The 26,937-nt window shown below is 40.2% G+C and overlaps 1 protein-coding gene across 3 annotated transcripts in view; it reads right to left on the reverse strand.

Moving 5' to 3' along the window:
• Positions 1–26,937, reverse strand: part of Nars2 (asparaginyl-tRNA synthetase 2, mitochondrial) — a 103,754-nt gene that overhangs the window by 11,670 nt on the left and 65,147 nt on the right. For 2 of the 3 annotated variants that reach the window (XM_028770706.1, XM_028770708.1), the window contains 5 exons: positions 25,259–25,391; positions 17,435–17,533; positions 17,294–17,331; positions 13,580–13,646; positions 8,674–8,811 (listed from right to left, as the gene is read on the reverse strand). In XM_028770706.1, coding sequence (XP_028626539.1) covers positions 8,674–8,811; positions 13,580–13,646; positions 17,294–17,331; positions 17,435–17,533; positions 25,259–25,391 — 475 coding nt within the window. Of the gene's footprint in view, positions 1–8,658; positions 8,812–13,579; positions 13,647–17,293; positions 17,332–17,434; positions 17,534–25,258; positions 25,392–26,937 lie in introns of all 3 variants that reach the window. The other variant, XM_028770707.1, reaches the window with a different exon arrangement.

Genomic DNA, 26,937 nt, shown 5'->3' on the forward strand with positions numbered 1-26,937 from the left:
ATAATGGAAGCACTTTGGCTCTGCTGCCCATTCATTCTCCTGCTAAGGAAATACCAGAGGCCACAGGTATACTCTTTTGCACATTTCCCAAACTCTCCTAGCTTAAACAAACCTGTTTCATTCTGTACATCTTCTAGGTCCAGAATGCTTCCTGGCCTATCTTCCTCCGTGGGTATGAGTTTTGATTCTGTTTAAGTTACACAGCTGCAGCAGCAAGCTGTCATGAAATAGTTCATGTTGGTATTCAAGCTAAGTGAACCCTGGTTTCTACTTATGATGTTCCCTTCTGACGCTGGCTCTCTGATCCAATCAGTATACTAAAAAGAACCTTAAACTTTCAATTAAACATAAAAGGCTAAACAGGAACAACACCTTTGATGTATGACCCTTCTATGCTACATTCAGGAAAGGGAAAAGTTTAAGTGTCCTTTTTCCTGTTGCGCCTGGAAAGAAGGTAGAATGAGGAAATATCCTCCAGATGCCATGACTAGAAGATGCAGATGGGCTGGCAGACGGCAGGACTGAAGTTAGTTATGTCTTATGAATCCTTAGTCAGTCTCATTACTTGTGCTAAACAGGCAGAGTTTTATAGCTTACAAAGATACTAACGGTTTCAAAGGGATGAAATTTTTACCTTGTCTCAAAATATGCCTCCATTCCCTCAGGGCCAAGGTAATTACCACTTCTCTTTTCCTTGGGGAGTTCTAAATTCCAAGCTAGCCAGCAGAAATCAGCTGAGAGGTACATAAACATACAAGTTATCTGAGTTCTTCCTCTTGGAGAAGGGAAATCATTTCTGTAAACACCTCCTTTAGAATTAAAAGTTCAACTTCTGGGAACCACTCATGACTCATCCTTAGCCCTCTATCTCCCAGTTCATTTCAAAGACCATCACTAGTTCTTTAGAATAGTGTGTGTGTGTGTGTGTGTGTGTGTGTGTGTGTGTATGCGTGTGTGTAACTAGGAGTTGTTTGTTCTTCCTTATGCTCAACCTGTCAGGCTTGGGTGGCAAGTACCTTTACCCATTGAACCATCTTCATGTTACCTCTAATACTGTTGCAGAGTTTAGTTTGCAAAGCTAAGTTAACATCTGTATAAATGTTCTAACCATTAGCAGTGATAAAAGAACAGCATTCACCACTGAAGCGAAATTACTTAAAATATAAATTATGTGTAAAAGTATACAAATAAATTGCATAGTTCTATTAACTTTTATAAAATGAGCACACTGTGTCACCACTGTAGATCAAAAAGCAAAATAAGACTAACACTCCAAAAAGCCCTGCTGTGACTTCTTTTTGTTATCAGCCCTACAAAGAATTATGCCATTCTTGACTACAATCATACATAGTGAAGTTGCTTTTTTTAACTCTGCACAAACAGCACAAAGTTCTGGAGTCTGGATCCTTGCATTGAAAGCTGCCTTGTGGGACTCTCATGCTGACATCGCCTTCTTCACTCTGCTGGGCTGAGGCACAAGATATTCTGGTGCAGTTCATTAGTCTCAGCCAAGAAGATTCATTAACTACCTCTTGATTGAGTTTTTATTCTCATTGCTATATCCTGTCACATAATGTTCAGTAGTGCTATGAGAGCCGAATATGATTTCTGTCTCCCAAGGGTCTGAATAAAGATTTGATCTACAGATGCTACTGGAAGAAGGCAGATACCCAGTAGAGGGTCATCAGTTCACAGAAGTATAACACATTTCTCCAGTGACTTCTGTAATAGGTCTTCGGAGAATTCGGACAGAAACGTGGAACAGTGGTGGGCCAGGTCCTGAGGTTTCAGGGGAACAAGGACTCAATCAGGAACTTCAGTGGCTAGAGGGTATTTGTGCTATATTCTGGCAAAGAATATGACTGCATTCTGCCTGTGTCCTGAGAACCCACATAGAGCTAAATTTTAAAGTAAGGGATTAGTATCTTTGGCAGAGGAAATTTCAAGACAGTAAAGCAATCAGGCTGTGGTATGGCTACTGCTCACTGGTCTTACTCAGATCTACGGGGAGAAAAAACACGAAATGGAACATACACATGTGACAGTGTGGCGTCTGGTGAGGAAAAGTGAGCGGACAGGTTTAAAGCTGCACACGCAGCAATGAACACTCCAATGCATCTGCAATCACTGAAGAGAAGCCTCACTCTCTGCTTCCTGACTATGGATGCAGGGGAGCAGCAGCCCTACTCCTGCCATCACACCTTCACCACTATGGAATGTGTCCTCTCAAAGTATAAGCAACACAAACCCTCTCTTCTCCAAGTGGCTGTTTGTCAGGTGTTTTGTCACAGTTATGAGAAAATTAACTAACATATGGCCTACTCCTGCAAGATGGGTTTAGTTATTTCAGTGAGATGATATCAGTCATTTCTTTACTCTGAACTTTGTTGTTCTTCATAATAGTGCAGCTTCCTTTTTTTAATGACTTATTTTATGTGCTCTGGTATTTTGCCTGCATATGTATCTATGTGAGGGTGTCAGATCCCCTGGAACTGGAGTGATAGACAGTTGTGAGCTGCCATGTGGCAGATGGTAATAGAACCTGGGTCTTCTGGAACAACAGTCAGTGTTCTTAACCAATGAGTCATATCTCTAGCCTGCAGTGCAACTTCCTTTACCTGAAGGCTTAGAGGACAGCTGCAGTCTCTTTTATGTCTACTGCTTTAACTAAACTCATTGTTTATAAAGAAATGAGGAGATTGAAATGGAGAGAAACAGAATAGCAATAAAAGTTTAGAAATCTATCATATACATGTCAAAATTTCAAATTTCTCTCTTTTGATACATTCCCTATTCCTATAATCCAAAGTACACATATCATTATAAAGAACCTGAAAGCAATCTGAGATAGGCTGCAGTGCATACTTTCATTTGATATAAATTGCCAAATCATCAGTCTTCACTAAGTTGAATTGACAATTTCCTCACCATTTCTGTTGATTCAAGGATCAAGTTACTCTGACAGAGTTCAATTCATTAGGCTAGGGAAGTTCACTAGCCATCCCTTGGTTGCCTGGCCAAGTGATTTTGCAGTACATTCATCACTGAATGACCATCGATGTTCCATCATTTCTGATGTAATACTAAAACATACGATTGACATGATTTTGAGAATCCTAACACTGCCTGGTGGTCCTGATCTATCTTATTCAGAACTGCTGGGTAGTTACTTTTTCCTAGTCACATCTGGAAGTTATGAATAAATACTCTCTGAGAAGCCATTCATATAGCTGCATATTTTCCATTTGCATTTAGGGTATTTGATGAATGTTCTGGACCCAAGAGCACATGGTATTTTCTGTTTCCTTAGATTCATTATATTAGGCCTTCAAATGACAAAATTATGCATTGTAGCTTATGTATAATTCTTACATATGCCAGTAAAGAAAATGAGGCAACTCAGAGGTCTAAGCTAATTCTCTGACTGTAAGGCTGGAGATACTGAGGCTCCGCACCTTCAGAGCCTTGTAAAAGGTCATTCAGATAAGTTGTAATAGTGTCAGAGTTCAAACCTCCAGCTCTCAATCTAGTGTGCTTTTGATTATGGCAGTCTGCATATCTTCATTTTATTGGAGTGGGTGGAAGAAAATAAATGAACACCTTACTGTGGAAACACCAGTTTTCTATTACTCCAGCCCACAGTTTTAAAAACAGGTTAAGTATTTCTCTATCCTTATCTTTCACTTGCTTGGAGAAAATACCATTGAAACCCCTCTATTTTACTGTTTTTTTGTTTGTTTGTTTCTTTGGTTTTGTTTTATTTGTAGGAGTTGGGATAATGAGATGTACTCTCACTCTGTAGACTAGGCTGGTCTGGAACTATGTCCAGGTCAGCTTTCAACTCAGGTAACTCCTCTGCCTCAGCCTCCCGACTACATGAGCAAGCCACCATGCACGTCTTCAGTACTCAGAAGACAGCACAGCAATACATACACATGAATACTGGGCATTACAGTGCCACACATATGGACACTGGGCATTATGGTGTCACACACAACAGACACTGGTCATTACGGTGTCACACACACAGACACTGGCCATTATGGTGTCACATACACAGACACTGGGCATTACAGTGACACACACATGGACACTGGGCATTGGCTAACCTGGAACTCACTCTGTAGATCATGCTGGCCTTGAAGTCATAGATATCTGACTACCTCTGCCTCTGGGATTAAAAGTATGCACTTAGCTCAAAACACACGGATCTGTAACTTGAACCCAAGAATATGTAACTCTGGGCCATTATATTTTCTTTTTTATCACTGCTACTACTCAGGAAATTTATAGTAAAAGTTCCTAGCCAGCCTGGCCCCACTTTCCTTAACAAATCAAGTTACTATGCATTTGTGCTCACCCTGTGTCTAAAGCTTTGATGGTTTGTATGCATCCAATTGCCTGTCCCTCCACAAAATAGATTATTAGATACCTGACATGTCCTTGGCCGTATGCTGGGCACCGAGGCTGTATTGGTAAGTAAAAAAGAGATCTATAGGTGCTCTAGACAAAGGAAAGCCATCAACTAAGTAGTGACATGTGTCAGTACAAAAAAAATCATGTGTTAAAAGTTAGGATGGATTTAGTAGCTTGTAACGTCTAGCCTGGCAAAGATGCTCATTGGTAAAACAGTGGTATGAGTTTTGGGAATAACCAATCACTTTCTCACTGGATTTAAGGCTCATGGCCATAAACCTGTAGCTATGGAGATAATGAATCCAAGAAGAGAACCTTCTACAACTATGTTGCTAAATGGGTATGACTGTCTTTTAAACATTAAGCTTTACCCCGTAGGTAAGTGTAGTGCTCAGAGAAGTTTCTTTTTGCAGTGCACAGTGGTTAATACAGAGACTCAAGAACTGGTCAAAGTGCAGAGAACACGTGTCTGTGGATTGCTCAGCCCCAAACAGGACAGGTATTTCACACTCAGGGACCACCATGGATAAGGACGGTGGGAAGTACTGGTTTGAGGGTAGACTGCTGTGAAATGCTGGCCCCTGGCTATGACAGGGCCACTGTACTTATAACTCACAGCAGCTGTGGTTACCTGCACAAGACTAAGATAGCCAGCATCCCGACAGATGGAGGAGGGGCTCATGGTGACACACCCCTGCCTGAGGCACTGCTGGCAGCTGCTGGCCGCTGGGGTTAGAGTCGGATTGTTTTTTTCTCTAGGAGTGTGGCCTCTTAGAAATATACATATTGCATACAGTAGGAAATTCTCAAATAATGAATAAAAAGTTACATTAAAATTTAAGAAGTAAGCAGCTCTAGGTCTGAAACTTAACAGCATTTAAAATGCTTTTATGACTAATTATAATGGTCAAAGAAAGTTCTTATGAGAAAAACATGATCTGGAGAATAAACAAAATTATGTAGGTGTGGAAGACTATTCAGAATAAAGCATATGCAGAAGTCCAAGGTAGGAGGATGTCCGACCTGGCAGAAGGGTGACAGGTGTGGATGTAACAGAGCATTGGGGTCAGGAACAGTTATACTTGGCTCAGCAGGAGCAACAGGAAGCTAGTGGCTGGTTTTAAGAAAGGGATTAACATGATCAGATTTACATTTTATTTTATTTTTTTTTAAGATAGGGTCTCATTTAGTCCAAGTTGGCCCAAATTATGTAGATGAAGATAATCTTGAATTCTTCATCTTCTCAAGTGGTGGAATTACAGAATTGGGCTATCACACCCAGCTTTAGATTTCTATTTTCCAAAAGCTCATGCTAAAATGAGGATAGAGACTGTGAAGGAAAGAGTAGACATAGGAAGAACAGTTAGGAGGCCACAGAGAGGTGCAAGCAAGACACAGAAGAGATCTTAATCTAAAAGGTAAAAGCAGAAATGAAAATAAACAAATGGATCTGAGATACATTTTGGAGTGTTAGATATCAGAATCTAGTAATGATTTGCATTTCACTGTGAAAGAGAAAATCCAGAGATGACTCAGGTGTAGAATTACCACAATCAAAATGAAAGAAAATATTAAATGATCATGGCCAAACACAATGACATGTTCTTTTAATACTAGCACCAAGGAGGCTGAGGTAGAGGCAGAGGCAAGTGGATCTCTTTGAGTTCTCTTTTGTGTTTTAGGCCAGCCTAGTCTACACATTGAGTTCCAGCTAGCCAGGCTTGTATAGTAAGACCCTACTGAGAGGACGGAAGAACGAGAATAGATGCAGTATGACTGGGGAGGGAAGAGAGAAGCCATGTGTACTCCGCTCTGTTTACTGCCTTCGTCAAGCCTTTAGCATTACATAGTCATCAACGAGGCAGTAAGTAAGAGTCCAGAGCAGATGAGATGAGTGCTCACCACTAAGGCTGATGGCCTGAGGTGGATCTCTAAGTTCCACAAGTGAACTCTACTCATTTACAATGGCATGAATGTGTGCCCTTCAATAAATAATAACAACAGCAGTAGTAATAATAATTAGATATGAGTCCAGAACTTTAAAGAGAAGCTGAATTTAAAGTGAATTTCTGATTATGTTAGAAGAAATGATAAGCCACTGGAACATATGAAATCACCTGACAAAAGCAAAGAAGATGTAGGCTTAGACTTAAGGAATTCCAACATCTGATAAATTTGGAGAAAAAAAAATCTGTAGAGATTAATTAGAGTGACCAGTGAAAACAGAGAGGACTTGAGAGGACATGACGCCACAAGGCCAGGGACAAGACGATTTTAAAAATAAAAAGTTGCAGACAGGTCAAATCAAAAAGATTTCTGAAAGTCCCTGGGCTTAATGACATGAAGATTGCCACTGAGCTGAATAGGAAATACTGCAGTAGGTGGCAGAAGAGGAAACGGTGTCCAGGTAACAAAAAAGGAGCAGAAAATGTGGCTGATCTAAAAGTGAAAATAAGCAGACAGGGCGCAATCAGGAGGGAGGGCGGAGACCAAGAAAGTTACATTTGGACCGAAAACAGACACAATGCTATAAAGTGTTACCAATTCTTCACTTGCTACACAGGATCCTGAGAAAGGTGGCTCCCGCTGGCTGAGCAACCTGAGTCAAGTCTTTACAGAAAAATAAAGAGTCAAGCAGAGATTTACCACAGTATAGAATGGAGTACACTGAGAAATACTACACTGAGGAACAGAACATGAAAATGCACCATGCAACTGTGGGGTAGGGATAGTAGAGCTAAATTTTTTTTGTAAGTTTTCATTTGTAAATAGAGAAAAGAAGTTTCTAGGCAAAATTGCTCTGTAACACTGTAGAAGAAAGCAGGAAACTTTCAGTCAGATACCTATGTATACCTAAGACAGGGATGTTTTGCTTACTTGCGGGCTATAGTATAATCTTCATTTTCTACAAGTAAGCGGTAAGATATGCGACAACAAAATTTAGATTTCTGACCTACTTAGAGGTAAACATATTTGTCTCACAAACATAACTGTTACATATAAAACAATTTAATAAGTCTCTTATAAGCCCAAGTATATTTTTATATTATATCTTATCTTATAAGCAGAAAGAAAATAAAGAGAAAGTAAATGAGAAGAGTAAAGTAAATTAGAAACAGAGTGAAGAATCAGAGAACCAATACGGGCAGATAGAGAAGACAGATGAGGTCTGTGATGGGCGATCTACTAAGAACTCTCCAGACCCACTGCCTTCCTTCACTGTGTCTATATATATACATATAAGAACTCTCCAGTCCCCACTGCCTTCCTCCACTGTGTCTATATATATACATATAAGAACTCTCCAGTCCCCACTGCCTTCCTTCACTGTGTCTATATACATATAAGAACTCTCCAGTCCCCACTGCCTTCCTTCACTGTGTCTATATACATATAAGAACTCTCCAGTCCCCACTGCCTTCCTTCACTGTGTCTATATATATACATATAAGAACTCTCCAGTCCCCACTGCCTTCCTTCACTGTGTCTATATATATATATACATATAAGAACTCTCCAGTCCCCACTGCCTTCCTTCACTGTGTCTATATACATACATATAAGAACTCTCCAGTCCCCACTGCCTTCCTTCACTGTGTCTATATACATACATATAAGAACTCTCCAGTCCCCACTGCCTTCCTTCACTGTGTCTATATATATACATATAAGAACTCTCCAGTCCCCACTGCCTTCCTTCACTGTGTCTATATATATACATATAAGAACTCTCCAGTCCCCACTGTCTTCCTTCACTGTGTCTATATACATACATATAAGAACTCTCCAGTCCCCACTGCCTTCCTTCACTGTGTCTATATACATACATATAAGAACTCTCCAGTCCCCCTCTGCCTTCCTTCACTGTGTTTATATATAGCCGAGACAAAAGAACTCCAAGCCAACTGTTCTTCTGCCTGATCATGCCAGTGGTATTATCTGTGCTCCAGCAAGCTTTCTTTCCCAGGAGTCTCCTATTCAATAGCGAACTTGACATCAACCTGGTATCCAGTGTTCTAGGTTACTTCCTGAACTTAGTTATTCAAAGAAAAGCAAAAGCAAAATGAAACCCACTCACACTTGGATCTGCTAAACTAAGGCCCCTGTGATAAAAATGAGAAGTATGTTTATAGAACACTGGCCTCTGTGGGAAGACTGATGGATATAATGTAAGAAAATATTTTTAAAGTTAATGAAATCAAACAAGGCGGGGAAGATCCAGATTCAGATGATGAACCATACTTATAATCTTCTTACTGTATGCCGAGGACCATCTTCATTCTCCCGCATGTAGAAGGGCTTGAGTTCTGATGGATAGTTAATGACAAAGACTGGTGTGTTGCCACAGTGTCTCACCAGATACTTCTCATGTTCAGTTTGTAGATCAACACCCCACTGCAACGAGAAACAAGAAGAAAGGGCTACAATACACATATAAAAACAACCTGTACCAATTCCAAGGGCTCTCTGCCCTTGGGGCTCAATGATGTGTGCAGCTGTCTGCCGAGGTCACACAGCTGACTAAACCAAAGAGGAATGCCTGCAAATAAGAACAGCGAAAGGCCTGGAAAGATGAAAGCTGAAATCAGTAGATAAACACTATTGTTTCTGTGCCCCCTCTCAGGGAGTAGCCATCAGCAAGCACAGTACAGGCAAGAAAACAAAACACTTTCCAAAAGGATAAAACTGATGCAGAGTTATGGCATTTTTATTAATATTGCCTAGAGCTTCTTCCCTAGTTACTATTCCTAAGTCTCAGGAAATTAAATGATGGGCGATAGCACTTCTAATACTGAGCCTGTCTTTAGCAAGACTGCTTTTCTCAGTGAACTTCTATCTTAATAAAAGTCAATTCCTATGCCAAGGTGTTCTTTGATTATATGTAGTAATACTATTTAGTCTATTTATTTAGTAAATACTACTGTGACTATTAAATTCCAGGTAGCATTTTAAGTACTGGATATGGTAGTTAAAAAAAAGAAAAAAAAAACCAAAAACCAAACATCATCAAACAAATCCCAAAATGGTATCATTCTTGACATCATGAAGCTTGATAGAAATTATCAAAGTAAAAATTACATAAAGAACTAATTGACTTTAAAACCAACAAGTGCTGCTGGCTGGTGGTACACACCTACAATGCCAGCCATTGGGAGGTAGATGCAAGATCAGCATCATCCATAACACAGGAAGTCTGAGGCCAGCTTGACTGCATGAGATCCAGCAAAGAAGCTCCAGTTACTGATGAATTGCATTGAGAGTACATAGTAGCTTGAGATGGGACTACTGTAAAGGACTGTTTAAAGGCATATGTAGCACGTCATATTACCTTACTATTCCCACAAGTCTGGCAATACCTTTCACCCCAAACACTTTAAACAAGAAGTTTAAACAAGATGGGGAATTAGGGAAAACTATTTTAAATTCATTACCTTAAGAGTAGTTCTCCTACTTAAATATAGATTGGCCTGCATATAATGGTTATAGATAAACAAAAATTATAAAACTGCCCCTGATTTTATAAAGGCAGGTAGAAAAAAAAAAAGACAATTCTCCAATTCAGGCACATTACTGGGTTTTTCTGTGGAGGTCAGTGTGACCTTGTTCTCAGTGTTGACTTCTCAGCTGTTTCATTGGCCACAGGAAACACAGGGGTCTCCGGTATGTTTGTATGCTACAGACCAACAAGAGGCATCAGGTCTGCACCAAATGAGCATACAAATAACTCAACTGGAAGATACAGCTGAATGAACATGCCACTCATAGAGAAAGGAAATATATCACACAATCAAGCATTTTTCCCTACCATATTTCCATTTGGTGTCAATCAAAACATCCACTGGCAATTTAATTAAGAAAAAAAAAGCAACATACACCAGTTACATTATATGTAATAAAGGAATGGTAATGAAGAAAAAAAAGTAAAAAAGAATAAGAAAACATTATTCACCCAGGCAGTGATGGCGCACGCCTTTAATCTCAGCACTTAGGAGGCAGAGTTCAAGGATAGCCTGGTCTTCCAGGATGGCCAGGGTTACAGAGAGAAACCCTGTGTGAGAGGTGGGGTGGGAGAGACAGCATTTCTAGACTCCAGCCAGGGACGCAGTTATGCTAACTGAAGATCGCTACCTCTCCCCCAGCTCCCCTAACACCAATCCTCCAGTCCTATCCCCAAGCTCTGGACGACCCGAGAACGACCCGCTGCAGCCACACCACACTCTCCAGTGGGTCACACATATCTCTCACTTCCAACTCATTACTTTATCCCAGCCTGCAAACCTAGTAGGCACTCCCTGGGAACCCACAGGTCATTCCAGCCAGGAATGTAGGCAGGCTAACTGTGTATCTTCGCTTTTCTCTGTTCCTCCAAATTAATCCCCCAGTCTCAGCTTGTAACAGACTACTTGCTGTGGCCTCTCATTGCGCTCTCTGTCTCCATTCCTAGAGGACTAAGCAGATCCTGGTGGAACATACTGCTTTCCTCTCTCCTGTGGATTCCCTCAGCCCCATCCCCAGATCATCCCCCATTCCTGTGTCAGCTCTCGATACCTAGAAAACACATTTTACCTGGAACCCTCAGTGGCCACAGTTATCAGGATCCCTGAAGAAAAAAACACTCACCCAACAAAGACAAGACCAGATATCATCAGCAAGAATTACAATTTTCCCAAACGCAGATGGCTACATGCCAATGAAAAAACACATTAATAACAACCACAACAACACGTCTCCACTAGAGCTCAGAGCAGGCCTGAGTATTTTAGCATAGCTGAACCATATGACAAAGACTTTATGAAAAAGACAGATGATCTTAAAGAGAGAAGGAAAAAAATCCCTTAAAGAAATCTACAAACATACTAACGAACAGCACAAGGAAAAGAATAAAACAGTTCAAGACCTGAAGGTGGAAATAAAATCAATAAAGAAAACCAAAACTAAGGAAATGAAAAATTTAGGAATGTAACAGGATCCTCACAGGCAGGCCTCATCAACAGAATAGAAGAGATGGAGATGAGAATCTCAGGCACTGAAGACATGGATATGAAAATGCTATAACTGAAACTGCCAAATAATGGGGGAAGGGCAGGGTCCCAACTGGCTATCTTTTGTCATCAAATGAAGCTTCTAGTACTGGGTTTAGGTTACATCTAATTGTGCTGTTGGTCAAGGGGGTCTCATGGGAATCCCCAAATAACCCAGATTAGTGCCTAGACTATCAGTTGCTCTCCACAAACTGATGGCAATGCCCGACTGCTTAAGACAACACTTACACAACTCACCGAATGTGAAGAAGTCGGGCTGCTGTACATAAAGAACTTTCACCTCTAATTTCTGTCATCTTTGGTATAGAAAGATACTCTGAAAGCTACCAAAACAAACAAACAAACAAACAAACAAATACATAAATATAAGTCCAACCATAAACCCTTGGATTGACAATGGTGTCCTGCCTGCAAGATATGCTAACTCAATGGTGGCACAAAGCTTTCTGGAGTAACCAACCAATATCTGATTTGACTGAAGGCCTACTCCACAAGCTGGGACCTATACTTGACACTGTTTGATGACCCAAAACCTGAGACTAAATAGCCCAGGGATCTAGGGTAAAATATTACTGGTCTTTAAAAAAGGTAGCAATAAAATGACTCCTAATGACATTCTATACTCATAAGTCAGTCCTGCAGGAGATGGGAACAAATACAGAGATCTACAGCCAGCCACCATACAGAAGCCTTGGAACACTCAGGCTATGAGGTATCTCCATCAAATCCCAGCCCTCAGGGCTCAGGGAACCTTGCAGAAGAGGAGGTGGAAAAAGTGTAAGAACCATAGAGGATGGAGGACTCCAAGAAAAGAAGGTACTCTAAACCAACAGGATCAAAGCCCCTACGAACCCAGAGACTGTAGCAGCATGCACAAGGTCTGCACTAGTTCCCAAGTGTACAGATTATGGCTTCTAATTTAGTGTTTTTATGTGAGTCCCAAGAGTGTGAATGAGTGAGTCTCTGTTTCTTCTCTTGGACTCCTTTCCTTCTGTTTATTTGTTTTGTCCAGTTTCAATATATTAGTTTTTATTTTATCTTATTATGTATCATTTTAATATTATCTCTTAGAAATCTTTATAATGGGAGACAGAAAGGTACGGATCCAGGTGGAAGGAAAAGCGGAGAGGAACTGAGAGAAGTAGAGGAGGGGAAACCATGATCACAATATTATATGAAAAAAATCTAGTTTCAATTAAAGGAAAAAAAGAAAAAGAAATCATTATTGTAGTATATGGTGGAACCAAATTGAAGTTCCTGAGAATGTATTCTTGGTCCATAGAAAAAAACAGGTCTGGACACCTCCTGCAGTCTGTATCACACACAGAGCGTGCACCCCTGCAGTCTGTGTCACACACAGAGCGTGCACCCCTGTAGTCTGTGTCACACACAGAGCGTGCACCCCTGCAGTCTGTGTCACACACAGAGCGTGCACCTCTGCAGTCTGTATCACACACAGAGCGTGCACCCCTGCAGTCTGTGTCACACACAGAGCGTGCACTCCCGCCCCCCACTTACAACCGCTCCCATGAATCCATCTCCCTGGATCTGTTGGATGGGAATCTGATCTGTTGCAGTGATAACCAGTCACTCATAATAGGCTTTCATTAGTTACTAGGTTGTGTGTATCAGTTTAATATGTTGCCCAAATATATTTAACCCTATAACTTTTGTCTACCAGCTTTCAACATTATTTAGAATATACATGTGGAAACACTGAACTACTTCATTTCTAGTAATAATCTACGGTTATCATTTTTCCTTTTGAATTTTCATCTTGCTAAACTCAGTACACTCCTTTAAAGCCTTTAATTATTCCTATTCCAAATGATAGAATTCTCTTCTAAAATCATTTTTATTGCCACGCATGATGGTGTACACCTTTAAGCCTAGCACTTGAGAGGTAGAAGGCAGTGGATCTTTGAGTTCCAGGCCAGCTTAGTTAACATCATGTGTTCCTGGTCAGCCAGGGCTTCATAGTGAGATCATCTCAAAGTTATCCTCAACCATGTTCAACAAAAACTCACTAAGTCTATGCACGGTTCCACAAATACTTATGTCACTAATAACACACACACACACACACACACACACACACACACACACACACACACAATTACCTTGGGTGTAAAGGTGAAGTTCTGGGATGCTTGCTTTAAGATCTCAATTGCTTCCGTATAAGAAATGCTAGGAGAAAACAACACAAAAGTGAAGAAAGGTTAACACAGAAGAAGGATTTTATACAAGGTCAGTTTAAACCAGAAAAAAAGCAAACCAATTCCAATATAATCTGTGAGGCCCTGAGTGAGTACCAAGTAATCAGGAGTTGAGGCTGACCTAACCTTATGGAAATGAGATGGCTCTGCATGAAGAGAGTGGCTGTCCCACTCCTGACCGGCATGCAATAGGCACACGAGTCACATCAGGAAGCAGAGCTTCTCAATATCCATGTTGTGCCAACGTTCTACTAGAAGGTATGAAATACTGAGGCTCAAAGAACAAAAGGCCTTTCTAAAAGGTATCAATTATTTATTCATCTAGCAAACATGTATGTCACAGCTACTAGACGCTGAGCATTATTCTAGGTACTGGAAAATGATATAAACAAAATAAAGCTTCTGCCTTCTTGGAGCCAAGATATATGTGTGGAGATGTGGGGCAAATTAAACAAATAATAATAGTGACAGATAACTATTAAGAAGAAAAATACAGTAGGGCAGGTGTCTGGGTGCTATTTTAGAGGACATATTCAGGAAAAGCACTCTGAGTTGGTGACTTCTGAAGAGAAACCTACATCAGAAAACAAACAAACAAAAAAAGAACTATATAAATAACTGGGAGGAATATGGGCAAAAAGGACCCAAGTACAGGGCCTTCTGTGAGGAACAGACTGTAAGCACTGAAGGAACAAAAAGGTCAGTGTGACTGGAGCACACTGAGCAAGGGGGAAATCCCAGGAAATGTGGTGAGAAGAGCAGTTAGATCATGAGCACTTCCTCAGGCCTTGGTAAAGGCCTTTGTAACATATCCTAAGCATCCTAGGACTAACTGTTGAGTAAACCCAGCGTTGGTTTTCTCATTAAGACACGTTTGATTGGGGTTTCCGGGGTGGGTGGGGGATGGGGCAAGGGGACAACATAGGAAATGTAAATAAAACATCCAATAAAAAAAAAAAAAAGACACGTTTGAAGCCTAACGTGAAAGAGCTCCATTGCACGGGCATGCACAGCTAAAAGCGGAGGTAGGACTGCTTAAGCCCAGGTATTTAAGGCTAGTCTGAGCAACAAAGGGAGATGGTTAGAGAAGAAGGAAGGAAAGGAAGAAAGGGAGGGAGGGAAAATAAAAGCACATATATCTCCTGCCTTGTTCCACAGCCACTGAATTCATTTCTTCTCATGTTTTAAATTTTACTTTATGTTGTATTTATGGCCCTCTGTGTGTGTGTGTGTGTACGTATGTATACCACCTGTGTGCTGATGACTATGGAGGATACAAGAAGGCAGTGGAACTCTGGAACTGGAGTTATAGATGGTTGTGAGTCACTATGTGTGTGCTGAGAATTGAACCTGGGTCCTTTTGTAAGAACAGCAAGTGCTTTAAATTTCTGAGAAATCTTCCCAGCCCCTCCTCTTAATACTATATGCACTGTTGTTACTACCTGTGTACTCTTTTAGGAGATTATGAATAAATATGTGAATATTTATAACACCTATTTTTGTAACTATCAGAGCATCTATCATATACACTTTTACTCAAGATTGAATGTTATCGATCATTGTATTCTGATGAAGACTTTATTAGACAAGGTCTCATGCGGCCCTGGCTAGCTGAAAGTAATCCTCAACTCCTGATCCTCCTGCCTCAACTTCCTGAGCACTGGGATTACAAGCAAATGCCACCACAGGCAGTTTTATGTGATTCTGAGGACCAAACATGATGATGTTCTTTACGCTTGTGAGAGAAGCTCTCTACCAACTGAACTACATTCACTGCCAAAACCTGTTTTGAAACAGGGTTTCTCTGTGTAGCCCTGGCTGTCTTAGAACTCTGTAGACCAAGCTGGCCTCCAACTGAGAGATCCACCTGCTTCTGCTCCCATGTGCTGAGATTAGAGGGGTGTGCCATCACCACTTGGCAGGAACTTCATTTTTTGAATTAAAATGTAACATTCTAAGTATATTTTTGTGTGTGCGTGTGTTTATTTACTTTAATTACTCATTAATGGTATTTCAGATGTTTTCAATCTTTTGCTACTATAAATCATGACTAAACACCTCTCTAATACATATGAGAAAATAGGATTATTGGCTCAAAATATAATTTTTATGTATTCTGAAGTATACTGCCAAATTTAATGGCCTCCCTTTCACAAGATCGTAAAAAAATGTACACATACCAGAAGCATATGAACATGTTCGTAGCAAAGAAACACCAGTTTCCTTGTAAATTATAAGAAAAGATATCAAGACAGTATTCTGGATGATTTTTTTTTTAAAATCTACAAAGCTTTCTGAAGGACCCTGAACTCAATCTACCCGGCACAAACTTATGCTCTGAATTTCATACTTATACAAATGAACTAGAAAATGTTTCTACTGTACAAATAAAGCCAGCTCCCTAAGCCATATTTTGAGTGACAGACTTTGTTCTAGAGCGAACATTCTATTCCAATTACACTCTGCATTTCTAAGGAGACAGTGGTGCTGGTGGGTTGTGGGAGTGAAGATTTCAGACGAGTACTGTGCAGAAGGGAATCTGAAGCGCAGGGAGAATGTGAGCAACTTGCTGGAGGTCTCGTAGGTAAAGTAAGAGGCCATCTGCTGACTCAGCCCCTGCTTTCAATGGCTACGATCGTGTCTAATCATTACATCTGTGTGTTCCACCAGAGTAAGAGTCACAGGCACTGTGTTCTTCTGACGGCACTACTTAGTAACACCAATTGCTTTGACTTAAAACATGATTAACCTTACAATGTGGTAAGTACAGTCAAAAGTTAAGTATTTGTACATGAAAAATAGCTTGTCCTTAGACAGTCTATTGTTCTAATCCATCAATTACTTTGTATGATCTACCAATTACACTGAGAAATGTTAAGAAGCAGTAGTTTTTATACAGTTATTATTGTTTCATTATGAAGAAATAACAATTCAAAACACATCTTCTGGGGATAATGATCTCCTCCATTTCCCCTCATCCCTACTCCCCCCTAATTAAAGCATGGCTTTCAAGTTCAGATTACAGTTCTGATACTGTATATCCTTAATGGGCTTCTCAAAGTCTCCCTAAATATGTTTCTTGATATGCATAAAGGATATTTCTTTGCCTTTCAAGAAACTGTTTCCAAAGTACTCGAGGAAAAAAAGGAAAAGCACTGTGATTTGTTTAGTTTACTTTGGGAATCTAATCATGTATTAGCATACTCACTATGGTAGTTGATATGGGATATTATTTAAGTACTCTAGAGGTGATATGGTAGATGGCTCTGGGTTATATGCAAGCAATATGCCATTTTATAGAGGGCCTTAACCATGCAGATTTTAGTATATCTGGGGTTCTGGGAACAAATCTCCAGGGACGCCAAGGGATGACTATGTAAGATATGAATTTTAGTAATACAAACCACAATTTCTATATTTTTTTTTATCTTACTATGATTCATGACACATGGGTTATCAACTATGAGCTAAGTATAAGAGCAGTAAAAATAGTTAGGATATGGGTCTTGCCTGGATCTGGTATGATAAACACAGAGATATATTAACAAAAATTATAACTCAATGTGATACAGTAGTTGAGTATGAGCAAAATCCAGAAAAATTATAATATCTACTTACATTATGAAGTTGTTTTTTAGCATATGTTCTAGTCTGCCCTTGATAAGACAAAAGAGAACAGTTTACATGTAATTATATTCATTATATATAATTAATATACTTAAAGAGCTATGTATTCAGCTGTATCTACAAGCTTATTACCTTCTGGCCAGAAGCTATGAATTGGTGACACAGTTCAACATCTTCAGGACAGTGTGAGAGAACCATCTCAGTGGTTGCCTTGAAGAGTTCCTCCATGACCTAAAAGGAATGAGACACAACTGACTGAGCTGCAGTTTTACATAAAATCCCCAAGGCTTCAGGGATTGAAGGACTTTCCTCTAGCTTCCAGCAACTAAAAATCCATTAAGCTTGCTAATCCCTGACTGTATTACAGTGACTCAGATCAATATCGGTATTGAAATGAGTTGTCAAATGAACAGCTATCATTGACTGAAAATGTCTCTTTACTTATTAATGAACTCACTTGCAGAATTAAGACAATCATAGCACCTCATTCACAGGACTGTTGTGAGAATTATAAGGTTCAGAGAAATATACATGACATTAGATTTTGTGAAGAGAGAACTTTTTGTGAAGTAGTTGGGTCAGTCAATTGAGAGGAAACTTGAAAATTTGAGAAGCAACAACATGGATCTAAACAATAATTATATATATCTTTTTTAAACATATAAAATATAAATTAGTACATGAGAATTAATTCTATCAAGCATATGTAAGACTCATAGGTGACATGTTTTTCTTAGAAGAAAGCAATAACTAGAATGAAAAATATTTCTGAAGTATTTTATTTGTTTAATTACTTCTATCTTTTGAGACAGGGTCTCAGCAGCCCTGGCTGGTCTGGAACTCACTATGTAGCTCAGGCGGCTCTTGAACTCACAGAGAGGACTGGGATTATTAATGTTGCCATCACACCCAGCTAAGAGTTTGAGTTTCTAAGTTATCAATAACATAAATAGTAACAACAACTAGTTTGGGGGATAGAAAAACAAGAAAAGTCCAAAAATGAAGTAAGAATAAAGAAAAGTTGAAGGGACTAGATAAAACCAGGCCAAAGTGTTCGAAGGGCTTTGTATTCTATGGGAGAGGAGAGACTGTAGTGTCAGGGAAATGTTAGTGATCCCCCAAAACAGACAGGAGCCGATCTGATACAACTCACAGCAGGGCCTTTATTCTAATCGAGGTAGCTCAGGCTCCTCCCCAATGCACCACCATCACACAGGGTGGTTTTAGTGGGAAGGGGAGCTCCAAATGTCTATGGGGCAAGACTTTATAGTAAATGCTAATCTTGTTGGAGATGAGCCTAGAGACTGGAGATAGGCTCGGGTTTTGTTGTGAGGCAACTTGGAATCTAATGCTAGGTACCAGCCTGTTAGTTTACCTGAGTTCAAACTTAGGTCATTTTCTCTAAACTGGAGTCTGAACTTGAAAGCTTTGTCATCTTGAGACAGTTAACTATCGACGGAATATAAAAATCTAAACTGTTGATATGCATAGGGCTGGAGTATGGCTTAGCTGGGAGAGTGCCTGCTTAGCTCCCTTACACTGCATAAACTCAATAGCGTGGCAGTGGCAGTTATGCCTATAACCCTGGCACTGGAGAGCGAAGGCAGGGGCAAGAGTTCAAGATCATTCTAGGATATACGAGATCCTGTTTCAAAATATACAGAATGCTTACATTCTAAAAGAAAAAAGAACAGTAGACCAATCCAGTGGGGAGGGAGTAGAGTCAGGGGACTTGAAAGAAGAGGAACAACCAATCAGTGATGAAAGTGGGACAGGAGCGGCTGGACTGCATGGTCCTTCTAGACTGTGGGAGAACAAGTCTTTGACCACTTGGGTTGTTAACTGCTGTCTTACAAGTAAAATATTTAATTTGAAGATGGAAATCCTAGCCCTCTATCCCAAACTCTGGCTTTCAGACTAGGTTCTATAAACACATCTGACAAAACCAAGAACTACAATAAGGGGTAAGTATAAGATGTTTATAAAAATTACTAAAATGGTCTTTGATAATTAATTACTTATAATTCATGAATAAAAAATTTTTATAACCTCAGAGTCAAACCTAAAAAGCACTGGAAGAAAAGGAGAAGCAGAAGGTTACTTTTTTTCTGTCTTTAGAAAAAAGATTTCTATTTTGAGTCATTCAGCAATATATGCCTGAATACCACTAGTGGAGTTAGTTAAGTAGCAAATCTGCCACCCAAACTTAAATATTCTCTTTTACTATTGAGTTTTATGATTATAGTTAACGCGTGACTGTGTCAGCATGTATGTGCCACAGTCTATGGTAGACAGAGGTCAGAGGACAGCTTTCACAAGCTGGCTCTCTTTTTCTTCTGAGGTTCCTGGGCTTGAACTCCAACGGGACAACACAGCCAAGTGCTTTATCCATTCTGAGCCATCTTGCTGGTGCAGAGACCTCAGTCTTACCCAATCACAGTACTTAGCTGTTATTGGCTGCGTGACCAAGACTCACAAAATCAGAGGTCTTTTTGTGCAATTATGAAGGAAACTGCCCATATGAGTGTTCTTCTTTTTATTTTTATTTGTTTTTAATTATGAGACAGGGTCTTTAAGATTTAATTTTTATGGTGATTGTTGCTCTGTCTTTTGGAATCAGCCTCTCTTTGTGTCTTAGATTAGCCTGGCTCTTATAATCCTTCTGCCTTCACCTCTTACATCAAGGACGATATATTTGTGCTATCATATCCAAACCTAAATTGGCAAATTTATGTTCACCATAGCTAAAACCCTTTCTCTGTGAATGATAATGCTAAGAGAGTGAAAAGCCAAACTGACAACACTAGGAGAAATACTTGCAAATTATGTATCTGAAAAAGCATGTGCATTTGAAAATGAATAAATTCAAAGCTCAACAATAAAGGACCAGGTGTGGAGGAGCACATCTTCCCAGCATTCAGGGAGTGGAGGGGCAGAACACCTGAGTTTAAGGCTATCCAAGGCTACACAGTGATGCTATCTCAAAAAAAAAAACAAAACCATCAAAGCTCAACAAGAAGAAAATAAACAACTTGACCAAGACTAGAAATTGATGGCTACTGGGCAGAATGAAAAGATGTTTACACAGAAAGCCTCAAGATACATTGGGGAAATACAAACTAAAACCACAGCTTGATGATGGTGCACAGCTAATAGAATCGCACATATTCATTCATTAGTGCGTATCTGTCTGTCTGTCTGTCTCTTTCACAGACTCACGGATACAAGCACATCCTTGACTAAGTACTAGTGCTAAGTAGACACACTGGTCTTTACATATTGCTTACAGGAATGTAACACAGTACAGTCACCCGGTAAATCAGACAGATTCCTGAAAAAAACTAAACATCAAACTTAGATCTCACCACCTCACTCCTTGGACCTCACCCGAGAGAGATAAAAACTATGTTCTCACAGAACCTGCACTGGAATGTATATAGAACCTTTTTCATTGCTTCCCAAGACAGAACTAACGCAAATGTTCTTCAGTACAAATGGCAAATGATTGTGGTGCACCTGTGTCAGGGAACTACCCAGACAACAGGAGAATCTGATATATAGTACACAAAGAGGCAGAAGACAGCCAGATATGCACACACTAATGTTCGCATGACAGTCTGCAAAGAGAAAATTACTCAAGAGAGATTGGGAAGATGAGCAGTTGACAGTGGGAGGAGTTAGAATGCAAGGCAGCAACAAGTCGGAGCTGTTTTGTAAGAGCAAATTGTTCTTTATTTTGACTGCAGTCATAGTAACAGAGGTGGATATATGCCTTAAAACTTAGAGTTTACATGAATGTGATACTAATAAAACAGACATAAATCAAAACTGTCAAAGGAAGCCACTGTCTGTTTCTCAGAGTGTCAGAAGAGTTGCCTCCTCATCCAAAGCTGGATACACAAGCTCATCCCTCTGGGGTCATCTGACCTTGTTTACTACTCTTGGCAGAAGGGTGGTAATACTCTGGATAAAATAACTGCTGCTATGGTTCACATTATTCTTGGACATTTAGCATTAGTACTTAAAAATCCATCAGCTAAAATATCTATAAACAACTTTAACAACAGAGATTGAATGAATGAGAGAAAACAGAAGAACGGAATAATGATACGCTCAGATATGTTTTAAATGTTTTCACATTTTTAAAAAGATTTTTTTTATTTTATATGTATCAGTGTTTTGCTTGTTTGTATGACTGAGCACATGTGCATGCCTGGTGCCTGTGGAAACCAGATCCCCTAGAACTGTAGTTAAAGATGGTTGTGAACTGCCACATGGGTGCTGGGAATCAAACCCAGGTCCTCTAGAAGAGCAGCTACTGTTCTTAGCCACAGAACCATCTCCAACTCTGGTGTTACATTTTATTGATTCTCCAAACCCAGTATAACATTTTATTAATTTTGTGATGCCATAGTACTACTGTGAAGGTCCAGTGGGAATCAGTTCTCTTCTTCCACCCTATGTGTCCCAGGCATCAAACTTAAGCCATCAGGCTTGCAGCAGTTACCTTTACCCACTGTGTGAAAACAGAACTGCATTCTGTTTACATTTACCACAATGGTATTTACTTATCCATTTCTCAATGTTCTTATGAAAAAAAAATGAGGAAATGAAAGTATTTTGCAATCTTGTCACATGTCTAACAATTTACATACTAATCTTTATAACCTTTCCCTTTGGTATGTATGTTGAGGCAGTAGACATGAGGTAGACGCAAGGCAGATATAAGGAGGTCTGAGGGTAGTTCCTTTCCTTACAGTGCTCTCAGTATCAAAGTAAAAAAAAAAAAAAACCACTGAGTGGTGGGCTCAAATAAAGCTGTTTAAGGAATGCATACCATCCTTTCAGGCTCAGAGTTTAACTCCATACAGTCAGCAACAGGGTTATTCCAGAGGCATTACGAGCATTTTGAACTAGATAATTCTTCAGGAGAAGAAAAGTCATTGAGTGCCAAGGCCTTGAAAACATCTTTGTCTTTAGCCATTACACACTAGCAGTGATTACTCTGCCCATCACCACATGCTCCATGAAGGGACAAGCAGAAATGTCCCATGCGTGATACTGACCTACATAAGCAGTGGAAGGCACTACAATGCATGGCCAAATATGCTATCTGGCAACGTAAGTTGCTGATGGACTCTTCAGGAACTGCCAGCCCAAAGGCACTGCCTTACTCAAGGTTTTGTTTCTTTAAGGCTAGCTAACCATGTCAAATAACTGGTTGATAGGGGAAAGCACAAAAGCCCATCCTCCTGTATTCTTTTTTTTTTTTTTCTGGTTTTCTGAGACAGGGTTTCTCTGTATAGCCCTGGCTGTCCTGGAACTCACTCTGTAGACCAGGCTGGCCTCGAACTCAGAAATTCGCCTGCCTCTGCCTCCTAAAGGCATGGGCTCAAAGGCATGCGCCACCACTGCCTCACCCTCCTGTACTCTTACTGGAGAGTTATTTCTAGCTCCTGACTTCCTCGTTGAAAAGTTAGCCACCTCTGTTGATATACCAAAGTTGAATTTTCCCCTCTATTCAATGCTTTGATCCTTTCTTTATAGGCAGTGTTCTCAAGAGCATTCCTGGAAGTTCCTTAGAAAATTGGAAACAGATCTACCTGAAGACACACCTATACTACTCTTAGGCATATACCCAAAAGACTCCCCACCATGCCACAGGTGTACATGTTCCACTATGTTCATAATGCCCTTATTTGTGATAGCCAGAAGCTGGAAAGAACCCAGATGTCCCACAATGGAAGAATCAATACAGAAAATGTGGTCCATTTATACTATAGAATACTAGTCAGCTATTAGCAATGACATCATGAGTTTTTCAGGCAAATGGATGGAACTAGAAAATATCATCCTGAGTGAGGTAACTCAAACCCAAAAGGACATGAATGGTATGTATTCACTAAGAAGCAGATACCAAACAAACAAACTAAACAAACAAAAAACCCCCACAAAACCAGAATATCCAGGTCATAATCCACAGAACTCAAGAAGGCTAACAAGCTGAAGTACCCAAGTGAGAATGCTTCAATCCTACTTAGGAGGGAGAAGAAAGCAATCATGGTGGGCAGAGGGAGGGCAGGACTTAGGAAGGAGAGAGGGAAGGGAGAAAAAAAGTGGAACAAAATAAGGTATTGGGGGGCAGGGAGAGAATAGGAGTGAAGGAAGTCCTGAGGGCCAGCAGAAAGAATGGAAACATGAAACCTCAGGAGGCAGGAGGTGGGGGAACCCTCTAGAATATGCCAGAAACCTGGGAGGTTAGAGACTCTCAGGACTCAAAGGGAAGGAACTTAGATGAAACTTCCAACAGTGGGGAGAGGGAACTTGTAGAGTCCACCTCCAGAAGAAAAAAAGGGCATCAAGTGGAGGGATGGGGTTGCCATCCCATAGTAAAAAACTCTGACTCAGAATTGTTCCTGTCTAAAAGAACTGCAAGGACAAAAATGGAGAAGAGACTGAGGAAAAGGAGGTCCAGTGACAGGCCACCTAGGGATCCAGCTCAAGGGGAGGCTCCAAGGCCTGACACTATTACTGATGTTTGGGGTGCTTACAGACAGGAGCCTAGCACCGCTGCTGTCTGAGAGAGGCCCAAGAAGCAGCTAAAAGAGTCAGATGCAGATACTTACACCCAACCAATGGTCTGAAGTTGGAGACCTCTATGGTTGAATTAGGGAAAAGCTGGAAGAAGCTGAGGAGGGTGAACCCATAGGAAGACCAGCAGTCTCTACTAACCTGGGTCCCTGAGATCTCTCAGACACTGAGCCACCAACCAGGCAGCATACACCAGCTGACATGAGGCCCCTGACACATAAACAGCAGAGGACTTCCTGGTTTGGTCTCAGTGAGAGAAGACACACCTTAACCCTGGAGAGACTTGAGGTTTAGGGAGTGGGGAGGTCTGGTGGGTTTGGGATATCCTCTTGGAGACAGGGGAGGAGGAATGGGATGAAGGGATGAGGAACTGTTGGAGGGCAGACTGGGAGGGAGATAACAACTGGATTATAAAAATAAAAAAAGATTAAATAATAATAATAATGTTATTTGACATCAGGGGCTGGAGAGATGGCTCAGCAGGTGAGACCACTTGCCTGAATTTGATTCCTGGTTCTCACAAGATAGCTCACGACTGTCTATAACTCTAGTTTCAGGAGCTCTTGACAACCCTATTCAGGCTTCTGCAGGTAAGACACTCATACATACAAAATGAAATGAAATGAAATAATCTTAAACAAAAACCTGGGACGGAAAGACGGCCAGCTGTTATTTACTGAAGATCCCAGTTCAGGTCCCAGCACCCATGACAGGTGGATCGCAACCACCCTGCCTGTAACTCAAGCTCCAAGGGAATCCCAGACCTCTGGCCTGTTTGGGTATTTATTCTCATTCTCTCTCAATTTTTTTTTGTCTATCCATCTGTCTGTCTGTCTGTCTGTCTGTCTGTCTCTCTCTGTCTTTCCTTCTCTCTCTTATACGTGACTTAAAAAAAGAACTCGGTGGCAATAAATCTGTCATAGAGCTTAAGAGAAAAGGACAGGGCCATGGTTTAAAATGGTCAATTACTGGGTAAATAGGAGTTTGAGACATACAATGAGTAGAAAGTAAAGCTAACAGTTCATTGTTTTTAAATTATCTTAAATTAAATTGAACATTATAAATCCAAACTAAGAGACTATCCAAATATTACTGATAGAGAGAATTTAAACTAGTAACAGTTAATTATTTCTGAGTAATTAGTATCAGATACACACACACACACACACACACACACACACACACACACACACACACAAACACAAACACACACAAACACACCACTGCCTGATCTCAACTGCTTTGTGAAGTAGGAATTAAGGTGTATTAATTAAATGGATCCCTATCTTCTCCACCCATGAATCTCTATAATGTAGAAGCACTACAATGTCAGAGGTTCCTGAAAATGACAAACTGTACACTTACTTGCATGAGATCCTGAAGGCTTTCAACAAAAGAAATCTCTGCTTCAACCATATAAAATTCAGCCAGGTGTCTCCGGCTCTGAGAATTCTCAGCTCGGAATGTTGGACCAAAGGTAAATACTTGGGTAAAAGCTCTGAAATTCAAGATTAAGAACACAAAAATAGAATACACATGGTTCATTATAAGTATTTAAAATACCCTCAGCTCTTAAGAAAAAAAAATGTTTTGCATCCACACGGAGCCCACAAGCCCACACATACTCACTGCTCTATTTCTCTAATGGGGATAATAATAGTTTCATTAAAAATGTTACATTTATAGAAACCATTTTATCCCAAAGGAATCTGCAACTGCTTTATAAACCCTATGGTTTTCTAAATATAGAAACATAACCACTCCTGGGTGCACTCTACTGCAGCTGCCTTTAACAGCAGGCAACTACATTTCAAAGCAATCAAGAACAAAGTAAAGGAAAAACAGCACAACCCAAGAAGCAGAACTGAGTTAATAACAATGAAAACTAGAATTTCATGTGGATAAGATTTGTTCAACTTATTTTTAAACACACAGAAAAGGATATCATTACTATATAACACCCTCAGTAGATATAGGTTATTAAATTAAAATCTCAGTACTAGGTAGGGCATGTCTATGAGCTGTTGATCAAAGAGGCCTAAGAGGCCCACAAAACAGAGTGTTCTTGGCTGTCCACCATAAGTAGTCTATAAGACCCTATTGACAAAGACATAGCACACCTCAGTTGCAACAACCCAGAAATCAAGCTGGAACTGACTTGAAAACGTCCAGCTAACTAGTTTTCATAGTACTAGATGGTGCTATGAAAGCCACTTTGAAAAAAAAAGAAGACATTAATGGTCTTACCCAGCACAGGATAGGACTGACTAATGGCACAACAGTGGTATGAAGGTTATGGGGGTAACCAACTGCTTTCTGATAGGCTCTCAGGCCTGCTCGTCAGGAATCAATTCATGCCTTATAAACCTGGCCAAAAGTCCATGGATTGGAAGGCCATAGGCCTCAAGGGAACCTATTATTATTGTTTTACTAAATACACATGTTACTAAATTACTTCCTAAGTATTTATGTTTATAGCCATTGATTAGTAGGGTTTTCTCAATCTTGTCAGAGACTTATAACTAGTCAAAGTCTTCACAATAAGTAACTGTTGAGTGCTCATTCTGAAATGGGACATCCATATCAACTTCAATCACAAGGCTCAGGGAATATCAAAGATGTGACAGAAAGAATTTAAGAGCAGGATGATAGAAAGGAATGCTGTAGAATGTTGTCTTCTGGACACGACATGACCATTGGACTCATGGACTCATTGCAGCTCTGGCCAAGACCAGCAGGCAACTCTAATTGGACTCACTGGGTTTTACACACACACACACACACACACACACACACACACACACACACACGAGAGAGAGAGAGAGAGAGAGAGAGAGAGAGAGAGAGACAGAGAGACAGAGACGGAGAGACATGAAGGTGGGAGGGGGACGTGTTGGGGGTATTCCTCAGAAGGGTGAGGTGAGAGTTGGATATGTGCAAGATACACACTGCATACACATATGGATACACTGTATACACATATGGATACACTGCATACACTGTATACACATATGGATACACTGTACACACATATGGATACACTG

Source organism: Grammomys surdaster, unplaced genomic scaffold (assembly GCF_004785775.1).
Source record: "Grammomys surdaster isolate TR1022 unplaced genomic scaffold, NIH_TR_1.0 203, whole genome shotgun sequence".
NCBI lineage: Eukaryota > Metazoa > Chordata > Mammalia > Rodentia > Muridae > Grammomys > Grammomys surdaster.